The sequence below is a fragment of the Harmonia axyridis genome, chromosome 1 (genome assembly GCF_914767665.1).
Source record: "Harmonia axyridis chromosome 1, icHarAxyr1.1, whole genome shotgun sequence".
Taxonomy (NCBI): domain Eukaryota; kingdom Metazoa; phylum Arthropoda; class Insecta; order Coleoptera; family Coccinellidae; genus Harmonia; species Harmonia axyridis.
The window spans coordinates 80,603,514-80,617,538 of NC_059501.1; the positions used below are offsets into that span (position 1 = coordinate 80,603,514).

Sequence of the window (14,025 nt, forward strand, 5' to 3'; positions counted from 1 at the left end):
GAAACTGAAAACATTCTCGAAATTTTTCATGATTCTGGAATTGGGATTTCCACCAATGATATGCAAATTCCGTTTGGTGAATCGACTGGTTTTTATTTCATTATGTGAAATAATTCTCACGAGACCATGCAAATTAAACTTTTTGTATTTATTTGTCGTCACTTGAATCTACCTTGAAATGTTGCACTGTATTGCAAATTATAAAAACGCTTCCAATTTTTCAATTCAGAAAAAAGTCTAGATGTACAAACATCAAAGTCCATGAAAATACTTTGAATTATCGACAAAATCTCATGCGGTTGTTCTCTGAATCAATAATAATAATAACAGAGTTTATTCAGAATATTACATAAATAAACTCTATAATACTCCAGTTAAGTTTAAAATATTGACAATAAAACCATAGAAATGTATGTACCTAGAATTGAAAAATAAATAATAATAGGAATATTTATTGAACCTGTGGCTTGACATATTACAATATAGGATAATTCAATATTTCCACAGAATAGTATATATAGGTATAGGACATAGGTGCTGAAAAGCTTGTGACTTACGTTATGTTATGTTTCATTTTATGTTTTCATAATTGAATTAAATCAGTTGCGGGAATTTTACTCTCAATATTTGAAGATTACATAAAAAATGATAATATTCTGTTCCCTACGCAGTAGTCAGATGTAAATGATACTTTTTCGACTTCTTCTATAGGTTCCTTGAAATAATATATAGAAGTATCAAATGAATAGGGGAGAGCGGGGCTGAAAGTGCCGCGGGTAAATTGTGCCGACGCGAATATCTCGTAAACAGAAAGAGATAGATATAAGATAGCAGTTATTCACGTAATGCCTAACAGTCCGGGACATGCGCATGCCAGTTTAATTCCGTCCGCCGAAGGGACAGGGTGTCAGTGCATGTGTGTGTATTCGAGCTCTACGTAAGTAAATATTTTCGTCTCAATACTTTTTGGTCACAAGCTGGCATTTTTCGTCCTTTTAATATGAAAGTTTTAGTAAAATGTTTGTCGTTTATCCTAGTTTGTTATGCAGTATGATTATAATGCTTAGAGCGCTTTGATATTTATATGTAGGGCAAAATATCACACTCGCATAAACGGGGTAAAATGTGCCGTTCATGGGGGGCTGCTTGTGCCGCGGCACAACCAACCCCACGGCAACCTTCATTGTTTCTGTAATACTTAAGTTTATGCGAGCACTTGTGGAAGATATAAAATACTTTTTGCCATGATACTTCATCCTGTATTTATTGTCTTTGACAGAATGAGGAATTACAAGCGGAAAACTCAAAGGGGAACTACATCCCAAGATCTTCTAAAAAGAGCGGCTGATGCAGTCATCAAGGATGGACGTAAATTAAAAACAGTTGCACGTGAATTGGAAATTTGCCATACAACTCTTCAAAGGTATGTCAAAAAAATTAAAAGTGGACTTACTCCTTCGGTTGGTTTTAAATCTAGAATGGTGTTTAGTGAAGATCAAGAGGCACAACTGTCTGAGTACATTTTGAAAAGTGCCTCTATTTATTTTGGTCTTCTACCAGAAGAAGTACGACAACTTGCTTACCAGTGTGCCGTGAAGTTTAATGTTCAACACATCCCACCATCTTGGCATACCAATGGTAAGGCTGGCAAGGATTGGTTTACAAACTTCCTGAAGAGGAACTCTACTCTTGCAATAAGAACACCAGAAGCTACCAGTGCCGGACGCGCGAGCTCGTTCAACAGATATAATGTAAATCAATTTTTCGAAAAACTTGGCGACTTGATTACAAAATATAATCTTACTCCTTCACGTATATGGAATTTGGACGAGACTGGTGTCACAACTGTGTTAAAACCGAAAAAAATTTTGGCTGAAAAAGGAACAAAGCAAGTAGGAGCAATTGTTTCATCTGAACGTGGAACTTTAGTCACTGTTGAGCTAGCGGTGAGTGCTCTGGGAAACTCGATTCCGCCGATGTTTGTTTTCCCGCGTTTGAAATTTAAGGACCTGTTTATCCGAGGTGGTCCTCCTGAGTGTATTGGGGCTGGTAATCAATCCGGTTGGATGACAAACAAAGAGTTCTTAGTGTTTATGGATCATTTCATAAAGCATACTAAGCCTAGTCCTGATGAACCAGTGTTATTACTACTAGACAATCATTCATCTCATATTGATATTGATGTGATCGAAAAGGCCAAGAAAAACTCTGTTATATTATTATCATTCCCACCACACTGCACCCACCGTCTGCAACCCCTGGATGTTGGTGTCAACGGCCCATTCAAAGCATACTGTTCTAAAGCTCAAAACAACTGGCTGAGAACTAATCCCGGGAAAACTATGAGCATTTATGAAATACCAGGTATTGTAAAATACGCTTTGCCGCTTGCAGCAACTCCTATCAATATAAGCAACGCATTTAAAAAGGCTGGCATTTGGCCCTATGACCCAAATATCTTCACAGACAAAGATTATGCGCCGTCTTCTGTCACTGACCGCCCGATGCCAGAAAATCGACCCTCACAAGATACAGACCACTTTCCTGTCCCTCTAAACAATCAAGAAAGGACTGCTGAATATCTTAATGACTCAAATAATGTCGGCTGCAATATAGAGATTGAGACTACTCCATCAATTCTACAGCAAAGCGACTGCAGCGTTGAACCATCAGGTAATCCAGAACATGTGGGACGTCAATGCTCTCAGGAGACTACCCCTTGTTGCAGCTTCCAACTTCCTCAATCATCAGCTGATAACAACGCGGGAGATGAAAATACAATAATTTTCTCACCAGACCTCATAAGACCACTGCCTAAAGCACCTCCTCGATTAGTTGGACGCAATAAAGGACGTAAAAGAAAGACAGCTGTTCTTACGGACACTCCAGAGAAGGATGCTTTGGCCGAAGAACATGCTAATAAAAAGAAGAAAAAAGAGATTGAAACTACAAAGAAGGGTAAAGGAAAATGCACGGGACAAGGTAAACAAGCAAAAAGAACGACTAAGAACCCCGCTAAGAGAAGAGTCTTGCAAGATGATGACACTTCTGATGAGGAACAAGATTGGTATTGCATCATATGTTGTGACGCATATTCTAATTCTGCCCCTAGAGAAAAATGGATTCAATGCATAGAATGCAAGAATTGGGCCCATTCACAATGTATTGACGATGAAGAAAGCCCAGCATTTGTATGTCCAAATTGCTATTCTGATCAGTCATCTATAGAGTAACTGGTTTTGTTTTCTCTAAAAGACCAAATATAAGTTTTTTAATTTACAATTCGGAAGAAATCTTCTTTATTTTTTTTAATGTAGTCCTGAGAGACTGATATATTCAATAATTGATCTCATTTGTTCAAAAATAAGTTCAAATTGTTGACTGAAATGTGTTTTTATATTTGCAATAGCTAAATAAGTAAAGATATTATGTTTTTCTTTATTATTATGCTTATTGTTATATATAACTGAATTTTAAGTTATGTTGATTAGTTAAAAGTATAAGCAATAAATATATTGTTGAAAAAAATTGTGTTTTTAAATCCTAAATTAATTTTCATTCACGTAAAACACCTTTAATTATCAACGGCACAACCGACCTCAGCTACGGCACAACTCGCCCCAAAGTGGGGTTGGTAGTGCCTTCCCGACTTTGCTTAAAAAAATGACCTTTTCTTGAAAACCATTGAAATTGTGTCAAATCTGTGAGTGAATTCTTATTGTAGATTAAATTTGGCTTATGATGAACTACTTCTTTCAGAAATAGTACTTTTCTTATCCGAATCATATGAGAATTTGTCAAAATCGGCACGTTCAGCCCCGCTCTCCCCTATTATTATTTTAAGTGTATTATTAAGTGATTATCTACCTTCTCAACATAACTCACTTGCACATAAATTTTCTAAATTCAATTTGAAACGCTTGATCAATTGTGAAGAAAATGATGAATGACTCTTCGTTCATGATTTCTTGATCACATAATACTCCCATTGAAATTAAAATTTATTATATATTTAAATCATTGAACACGAACAATTACCTAAAAAAAAAATAAATTACAGCTTCCGACTTGGGATTCTATGAATTTCATTCCAATCAAAGATAATAATCATAGTGATCAATTCAAATTAGATGAATTGAGACAGTTTGCATTCAATTTAGATCCAATATAAACGAGTAACAAATGAGAACCTTATCAGTTGAGTTAATTCTAAAAAAATTGGGTAAAAATGGAAATATTGACTTTTTTGATTTCTTTCACATTTCTCAGTTTGGTGGTGAGTACCTACATAGAGGGTGGTGCACATGTTGAATAAGATAAAAAGCAGCATAAATAGAATAATATCCATATTATTTCTTCATTTCATTAAAGTTTATGTTTATGATTAATGTTGATGATATCAGATTAGATGAGTGCATATGTGTAAAAAAGAAGAACGTCATACACCTTTGACCACAAGATATTTTCGATATATTGGAAATAAATCATGGAATAAATCATGAAATAAAACTCTTGAAATTTGTTCAAACCAAAAAAAAAAATTTTATATAATTTTCAATATCCGAGAATCCTCTTGTAGAGCAAATCTCTTTTTAGTCCTATGTATATTTGGTTTTATTAAAAATGAGCACGGTATCACGAAAACCACATTGTTCTATATTTACTCGTCAAAGTAAAGTGGTACCTCGCAAAATAGATTTCGGACATCTTGTACCTACTTCATTTTCTCCTTTTTCATATATAAAAACTTCATTGAATCTACTTCAAGCTGACTTCATTATGGAAATTGGGGAAGAACTGGTTCGAAATATAAAAAGCTGTTCCGTTCTAGACAAAGGTCGATAGTCTGATGTTTATACATTCAAATTTTCAGGTGGCCAGTTCATTGGACCCCGAAATGGTGAAAAAAATTCACGGTGAATGTTTTGAAATTAGTCATTTGCCTAGAGATAGCTTGGATAAGATAAGAGCTGGCCAAGTTGACCTAACCGATTTGGCTGTGAAAGAGCACTTATTCTGCTACACTAAGAAAGTTGGATTTGTAAATGATGCAGGTATTCTGAATGACGACTTGATCAAGAAAAGATTGGCACTTCAGATAAAAGATGAAAATAAGGTTGAGGAGTATGCGAAAATCTGTAATGCACCAAAGAAAGAGGGGGAAGAAGTAAATTATTTCGCTGCCAAAGTGGTTGCTTGTTATTACAATAGCTTTCCTGGTATTGTCATAATGTAATTTTTTTGGTTTTTTTCCTTAGTATTGAATCATTATTTGCAATAAAATTTGTTTATGGTTATGGGTAATTATTAAAAATGATTAGCTTCGACTTAATTATGAAGAATTCAAGGTCAAAAATAATTCTGCCAGTTCGTTCGGCCGCAGTGTTCTTGTATACGATAAAACTCTCAAACGGAACATGCTTTTAAGAATTAAAATCATCAGGGTTTTTCCTTGATCCAAATATCTCACCAATGGTAATAAAATGTGCAAAATATACCCAATAGCTCTGGAGTTATGAACTAACAGGAAACTTTTTTATATAGACAATTGAAAAATACTCATCCAAATTAACTCAGATTCTGAAATCAGATTCAGAAGAGCGAAATTTATAATAGTACAAAATTTCGATATTTTCATATCTCAGTACTTATTGGTTGGATTTCATTTGAATGTTGTGCCTATATTAAGTGAAATTTCTGAAGATTCACCTATGTTTAACCCTCTGAACACCAGAACGAATTCATTCGTTTCTAATTTTTTCGGTTATTGAGAAAAAACTAAATGTGAGAAGAAAAATTCATCTCTTCTGAAACAGATGATTTGAATGAATGCTATTCTTTTTCAATAATTTTTTTTTCATTTAAATTAACGTGTCTCAGCAGCTAGGCCATTGACACAAGGTACAATGATTTGAAACCAATAGAACTTCTGAAATTGCAAGCATGCCTTTATTACTTTTATCTGCTTTTTTTCCCAAGGAGTTCGAAAAAAAATCTTGTGTTGATAGTTTTCATGGATTTTCATATTTTCAAAGAGAACGATCTAATGGAAATCACCTACCACATGATTGTAAAATAATGGTTGAAAGGTTGCGTAATTTTGAGAAAAATACTTGAATACGAATTCCAAAACTGACTCACATTAGTCCTTTCCTTATTTTTCAAATGCTAATTTGAAATTCTCGCTTCTATGAATACTAAAAAATCTCTGAAATTAACTGAATGAAGAGACTATTTCTTAAATGTCTATTATTAATTCATTAAACAGATCATTGTTCATTAAAATGAATTTTATTTCTTTTTATAATGAGACTATAAATGAACCTTTTTTGTCCAGTGAGAATCAATTTCAAAATTTCATTAATCAATAACATTTTTTTTTCATAACTCTACAAACAGCAAATTGTTTTTCTTACGTAAAAGAACAACTCTATACATTGGGATTATTATCAGTAACATCGAATCTTGAAGGATCGCCAATATCATGAGGTAATATATTTTCGACTATTTTCCTCTGAGAGAAACTATAGGAAAAGCGAGAACTTTTTATTCATTCGAAAACTTCCGAGTGTGGGAAGGTCATCAATTTACGTTCATTTTTCATGTTAAATGGAAAATAATAACCCCAATTTTTCATTCTAAACGGTTTGGTCTGACATGTGTACATTTTTCAATTGGAGTTATGGCTTGAGCAAAATGAAAATCAATATCGGACAAACCTCTACATATTAAACTTGTCTAGTTTATTCAAGAAATATTTAATATGGTTATCTAGGCTACAGAAAATGTTTTTATAATATCATGGTTTATATTTGAATTTGTAAAAAATTTAATGAACTCGTAGAATTTTTTTGCTGAAAGGGTGATCACAGAAATGAAAATTGTTTGTTCTAATGCATTCCTCTGAATGCTGTAAAAGGTAATTTTCCACATGTGATTCATTCATTATTTCCCTCAAATTTCTTATTATTCAACCTTCTTAATATAGTGGATCAATAAAGCTTATAGATCCACAAATCCGTAGTCATAAAATAGAGGGTGTTCATCAGAAGAGAAAAAAACTCAACATACTCTTGAAGGATTCGATTGATATCGAGGAATGTTTTCATTGGCTAAAATCATTGGTAAAAATTATAAAAAATTCGAGCTTTTTCAACTAAGAATATTTGTGGGGAATATCATCGAATCTTTGTGTTTTGTATTCGACACTCAATATAGTCCGGGCCTGGTGCATATGTACTTTTTTTTTCTCGTCAGTACCAATTTTCGAAATGAGCTGAATAGAGCTTAGTGTGCATCGAAATATTAAACGTTAAGAGGAACTACATTTTTTCTTATTTGAAAAATGAAAAAAAACGAGTATGGTGTATTGTTAAAACACTTTTTTTCATAGGAAGAATAGTAAAAATGTGGTATGCTGTTTTTTAACGTGGTCGACGAAATAGAGATAGTGAGTTCAATATATCAGAAAACAGTGTAATCTCTATTTTGTGTGAACTTCAGTCATAAAGAAAGGTTTACTTGGAATGGGTGTCACGCTTGATCACATTGATAAAAACTAACAATGTATCGTCGATGTTAAAAGCTGTTTTTGTGGAATGAATATAATTTATTGCATCGTTCTTTAATAGTGGATGAATCATGGATTCATCCCTACATTCTGAGTCAAAGAAAAGCATTAGATGAGTGGAAAGCAGTCAATGAAAACATTAAAAAACGATCAAAATTTCCAACATAAGCTGGCAAGATTATGGCATCCGTATTTTGAGACATGCATGTTACATTGTTCATTGACTATCTTCACAAAAAGTAAAACGATAAATAACGCTATTTAATCGATTGAATGCGAACATCAAGAAAAATCATTCTCAAGATGAAAAGAAAATTCTTGATCAAAGATCAAATTTTCCAACAGAAGAGGTATTGCAAATCGAAGAAGCTTTGGAGTACATGCTTCAATCTTTAGGATGATCACATTTCAAGAAGAAATGTGTTTTGATTAGTTATGCCCAGGAGTTATTGAGTGAAATGTTGAAATGTGTTTTCATTTCAACCAGAACCGTTTCCTTGTTACACAATAAAATAATTTTTCTCTTTCAATTACTTTTATCTCAGAAATAATTGGACTATCAAGACAATTATCTGAAATACGTATATTTAAGATTATAAAACTCATGTTTTAATGAACCAATAAAATCTGTGAATTTCTAATATTTATGGCGTATTGATATGTGAATTATCTTGACGACGTGGTATAATCGTTTTGGTGTTACGCCTCATGCCATATTGTGATCATTTCCATAGTAACGTTCTTGGACGTTCGCCAAAAGATAAATAAAAGTTAAGCTATGATAAGTTAAATGTCATTGAATTATTCAAAATGTAACGCTTTGGTTATAGTTAAAGAAATGTAAAATATTTTTCTTTATATAATTGTAACGAATACCAACTCGAGCATAGACAATATATTTCGATTATACGAACCTCTTCACTCGACGTATTTCGCGAAACACCACTCGAGCTGCGCTCTCGTGATGTTTCGCGAACTACGTCTGGTGACTCGGTGTATAATCGAATATTGTCTATGCTCTTCTGATATTATAACTGATTATTCCAAAAATATCAATAGTTGGTATTTATGAATTTTTTGAAATTAGCTCATTAAGTTTGAAAATACAATAATGTTTTGTTCCCCTGTTCGTATAACAACAAGTTTAACGAACTCTAGGGGAAACATTTTATAACCCAGAAATAATTTCCAGTCTTATCCAAGAATTGAATAATCTCTTCCTCGGTTTTCCTCAGTTTTCCATAGAATATTATGCACCAAATCAACTAATCCAACTACACAAATATGCCATGGAACAAAGGGTTTTCAACACAATTGAACCAGATATCCTGTAGGATCTAGGATGATTTCCTTAGATAATGAAACCCAGGGTGGTGCTTTCAGACCATTTAACACGCCGAATTTCCATGTTCATGTTGTTTTCATCTTATTTGGGTTAGTTGAGGAACTCGGAAGTGATGGCTTTTACTTTTAATGTGGAGTCATGAACAGATAAAAGTTACTTCATGGGGAACATCGTTTGAAAGCTATATATCTACTGATGAGTGGGTTGAACGAACTGTTGGTATATTTTACAATTGATTTGACATCTATTGAGTGATACAATTCAAATTTTTTGAACTGAATACAAACTAACACATTTTAAATAATTATTAGTCATTTACTCTTTCAAGGTAAACTATCTCAACGCGTCATGAAGAACCATGAAGTTATCAATGTGAAAAATTTACAGCGACAAGATTTGAAACTTCCAATCGTTCCAAAATTAGTAACATCGAAAGTAAAAGGTGAATTATTTGCGGAAAATTTCGTATTCAGTATCATCGTCGCAATATACAGGGTGTTCCATACTTGATAAGAGATATTAAAGCTTGAGCCCAAGTTATGACGATTCAATCAAAATCCACTGAATGAAATGTTTTTCCTATATGAGATGCAAGCCGTTTTATTCCAAAATTATTCATGTTCAAAATTTCCTTTTCTGCGAGAAGTATTGGAACTGTAAAGTCTACATAATAAGGCTAAATAAAGGTTTCTGGTTATTACCATATATCAAACAACGAAACAGAAAAAATTTCTCCAATTCAAGTTGAATTATTCCTCCTTCAAAGACACCATCCCAACTATGAATGAAAAAATTTTCCACGCTCAATCCATGAACATCAACAAATTACTATTCAAATTGGAATAACTACTGTACGAGTAAAGAAAAATATCAATCACAATATAAAATACTATAATTTGTATTTTTTCTTAGAACAAATATATAATTTACTTCAATGAAAGGAACGAAAATCACTGAGCACGCTTAAAAACGAATCAATTATCGTGATTATCAATTGAATTCACCATTCAATCATTTCGCATAGTTACACAGTGCTGAATTAGTTCGTTAAAAAACAAGCTGCATAGTAAGATGAGGATTGACTCATGTAATTTAGGAATTTTTCATGCTACCGAATTGATAAGATGCTATATTCGAATATTTGTCTTGCAAATTAGTGATCCATTTTTGATCTGCTCCATATCATTCAGTAACTTGGCAACTTTTGACTTTGACAATATTGTTATGAGATAAAATCTGTTTCTAATCTAATCGTTGAAGACCATACCAGGCTTAAACATCCTGGAGAGTCAATGGATATTGCGTTTTACACTTATAATATTCTTTTTCCTAGATCTTCAGGAAGGCTTACAATTCATGCACTCAAAGAGGTATTCATTAGTTTTCTCAAAATTTTCATAAGAAAAATATTTACCTGAAAGTCAATCGAAACACCAAGCTCTAAGCTATGGCTGAATGAAGATGATATAATCAGCTGTACACCCCAAAAGAACTGCACTATAGCTAACCTACTCTAAGTAAATTTTCGACCATAAAGCAGTTACAAAATATCAGATACAGAATAATAATAATACAAAGATCACTGAATTATATTAAACCCTGCATTCAAATAACATGAATCTCTACTTATTTGCATGCTCAACAAGAAAAAAGTTTTTCTTCCTAAATAATACATCATCGAAATCCAATCATTGGAGTTGCTAAACTAAAAGAAAAAAGCTTAACCCATGTACATGTAATCAGACAGTCCTAACAAAATTCTTTGCCAATTCTCCTTTGGGTACATCCATATAGGTGGAAAATCTCCTTATACACACCAAAAAAGATAACAAAAATCTTGAATTTTGAACAAAGAGAAATCTGCATGCAGGGCTTTCGTGAAATTAAGATACCTACAATTCCTACTATATATCTAATGAGTTGAGCCAATTACGTTCACAACTTCAATAATTTACCATCAAAAAGTTTTCACAATGCATTTGGTGAAGAAATCTGATCATTCCAAGCCATATATGCTGATTTTCCCAGTAGGGCTTGGACTTTAAAGAATGCTCTAAAGTTTAATAGTTCCTACTGACAAAAAAAAAATGAAAAAAATGTTAGAAGAAAAATCTCTGAACTCTCTAATACAATATATGTATCAAATGAATTCATACAAATTTAATCACAAGTGATTTAATAATGCTGTAAAGATATATTATATTCATTAAAACAGATCCTTGACTCTTGGAACTCACCAATAATATCACGTTTTTATGTATACCTATCTCAAAATCATTTCAAACAGAAAAAAAACATTATAAATGAAAATAAACTAATAGAATATGAACTATATGCACTCAATAGTTAGCATAATCAATAGTTATTGGATGGAACATTCTCAATTGATCGATAACAACCTTTGTTATTTCAGGTAATCATTTCCTAAATTGAAAAAATAACATTGATTTCAAAACAGAAGAAGATGAATTACTCCAAACCAATTAGATTTGCCCTTGAACTGAGAGCAAATAAATGAATGTAAACATGTCGGTATAATATGGAAATGATAAAATCGAACATAGCGTCAATCACTTTTTTGTTATTGGAAATTAATTATGCATTTGAAAAGCACTCAATATCAGCATACGTTTGTTGCCTTGCTTGGGATGAGGTTTCAAGTTTGAGTTCACGGTGATGATCAATATTAATCTAAGCGATATTTTTTTCGTCAAACTGGATCCTAAGATCCAGCTCTAGTCGAATTCAATACTGCTATTATGAGGAAGTTCGATGCTCCTCCGAAAATAACAGTAGTTATGAAATATCACGATCGGTTTTTAAGATGACCATGAGATACTGCGAGAAGAAATAGGATTGAATATTGGTGGACCCAACAAGCTTGGTTCTTGCTGAAAATAAGCTGTGGATGGGATGCTTCAAGTTTTCATTTGCTTCTAGTTTTCTGACTGTTAGTTACGTTGGTGAGTGATCATTTCACAGATAGTTATTTATGAATCATGTGATTTTTTGAAGTTGAATCAGTCAAATATTCAGAATAGGAATTCTTACTCTTGAAGAATCTTTATCAACATTTTCAACCTATTCAACTTAAAAAATGTATCTACAAAACCCGACATTATTATGAAATTAATTTGAATAAAATCGAATTGTGGATATCGAAAATGCTAACACTCTGGAAGTTAGTCCATTATTCCAGAAATTTTAGGTTATAAACTGAAATATTCGAAAAAAATTTTCTCGACGTTGCCATTTCTCCTGGAAGCAAAATATGGACTTGAATACTCATTATGTTGAATAATAATAATAATAATATTTATTTCAAAAATCTTACACATACACTTTTACAATATATATATATAATCAGAACGAAATATATGTCAAAGAAAAAAACAAATATAAATTCTATGTTGGAGAATTGAGATACCCATGGATTGTATATGGTTCAAGATCTAGTAAAAACTTGTGTAATTCTTTTTTGAATCTATTTTCTTGATCAATTTGCCTCATTCTTGGTGGCAATTTGTTATAGTACTTCATGCAAGAATACTTTGCTCCTCTCTCCGTTACAGTCAATCTATGAACTGGATATACATATAAACAATTTGTATAATTATGAGAATGTGATGGCAAATTAGAACCGAAGTAATCTCTATTCTTGAAAAGAAACATTATACACTCTTCAATGTGTAGCGCTATTACTGTTAAAAATTTGCTACTCTTGAAATAACCTCTGCATGAAGCTCTAAAATCAAGTTTATTTATTGTCCTGACTGCTCTTTTCTGTGTCTTAAATATATTGTCCACTGCTCTGACACTACCATGAAAAATTAAACCATATCTAACGAGGGATTCAAAATTTGAATAATAAATCATCTTCAGGCCATCTTTGCCGAGATATTGTGACATTACTCTCAAAGTATAACAAACCGAGTTCAACCTCTTATTGAGGTTTTCCATATGAGCTTCCCATGATAGAACTGAGTCTATCGTTAATCCTAAGAGCTTAGTTTCAGTAATTATATTAATTTCAGATTCATTTAGTTTTATTGTATTTGGACACTCAAGGTTAGATCTGTTGGTTTTGAATATGACACAATTCGTTTTATTTTCATTTAAAATCAGTCTTTCGTTTGAAGTCCATTCAGACAATAATTTAAAAATCCTATCCGAATCATTGAGTAATGATTGCATTTCTTGGGCAGTTATTAATATGTTCTCATCATCGGCATAGTTAGTTAACAAGCAATTCTGCCCAACAGTACATTCCCGAGCGTCATTAATATATATATATTGAACAAAATTGGACCGATTATACTTCCCTGTGAATATCAGAGCTCAATCTTCAAAAACTCCTCATTCTAGGGGTCTGTGACGAATATTTCAGAAGATATAACGATTTTTGTATAGAGATTCAATTTTTACTGATTTTTCCCAAAATTTCAAAGTCGAATATTTTTGAAATTGTGATTTCTACGATAAATCGGTTAGCGGTGTTAGCATTGGCTATGCCTAATTACCCGAAATTGGAACTCATCCGAAAATTTTCATATCGAAAAATTTTTGATAATTGGGGTATAAAAATAGAAAAGATGATAAACGATATTTTTTTGACTCATTTTTATGGAAAACTATATTTATTGGTGCAGCACCTCTTTGTTTTCCATTTTATGACATTTTTAGATCTTACGCTTGACGATCTGAACGGAACATATGAAAGTAGTGAAATTCAAGATAGTTTAAAGTTCAGTCTTATGGTAAAATCAAATCAAATCCAATGGACAGTTTCGTAACTACAAGACACTGCTATGTAAATAGGATGCTTAAAGCACTTTACAGTGCTGAAGAGTATCATATGACAATACTTTGTACCGGCAATGAATAAGCTTTCAATTCGTGGCGTAGTTTGGATGACACTCATAAGAAGACATTGAAATGACCTAAAATGTATACCTTGATGAACATTCAAAGAAGACATGTCTGAAGTTAGAAGGTCTAGACAATAACAGAATCTACATCATCAGATATCTCTATTGGAACCAGAAAGCAAATATCGAAATTAACATATCGGAGAAGTTGACATTTATAGAGAAGTCAGACAGGGTTATAT

At 32.5% G+C, this 14,025-nt stretch overlaps 3 protein-coding genes across 4 annotated transcripts in view; all 3 read left to right on the top strand.

Annotated features, from left to right (window-relative positions):
* Window positions 1-14,025, top strand: part of LOC123671082 (calbindin-32) — a 151,009-nt gene that overhangs the window by 66,556 nt on the left and 70,428 nt on the right. The window lies entirely within an intron of this gene.
* LOC123671081 lies at window positions 744-3,348 on the top strand. Its single transcript, XM_045604745.1, has 2 exons — window positions 744-937; window positions 1,280-3,348. The coding sequence occupies exons 1-2, from the start codon at window positions 846-848 to the stop codon at window positions 3,231-3,233; spliced, it is 2,046 nt and encodes a 681-aa protein (XP_045460701.1). The 5' UTR covers window positions 744-845; the 3' UTR covers window positions 3,234-3,348.
* LOC123674081 overlaps window positions 4,143-14,025 on the top strand; it is a 31,664-nt gene continuing 21,781 nt past the window's right edge. Inside the window, exons 1-3 of the mRNA XM_045608944.1 lie at window positions 4,143-4,276; window positions 4,874-5,232; window positions 5,980-6,070. Coding sequence (XP_045464900.1) covers window positions 4,229-4,276; window positions 4,874-5,232; window positions 5,980-6,070 — 498 coding nt within the window. The 5' untranslated portion in view covers window positions 4,143-4,228. The remainder of the gene's footprint in view (window positions 4,277-4,873; window positions 5,233-5,979; window positions 6,071-14,025) is intronic.

What these genes read in the sequence shown, in the direction of transcription:
- LOC123671081 (XM_045604745.1), top strand. Translation starts at nt 846, where the DNA reads ATGCCTAACAGTCCGGGACATGCGCATGCCAGTTTAATTCCGTCCGCC. An exon ending in TGTGTGTATTCGAGCTCTAC is followed by an intron (nt 938 to 1,279) that starts GTAAGTAAATAT and finishes TGTCTTTGACAG; the next exon opens with AATGAGGAATTACAAGCGGA.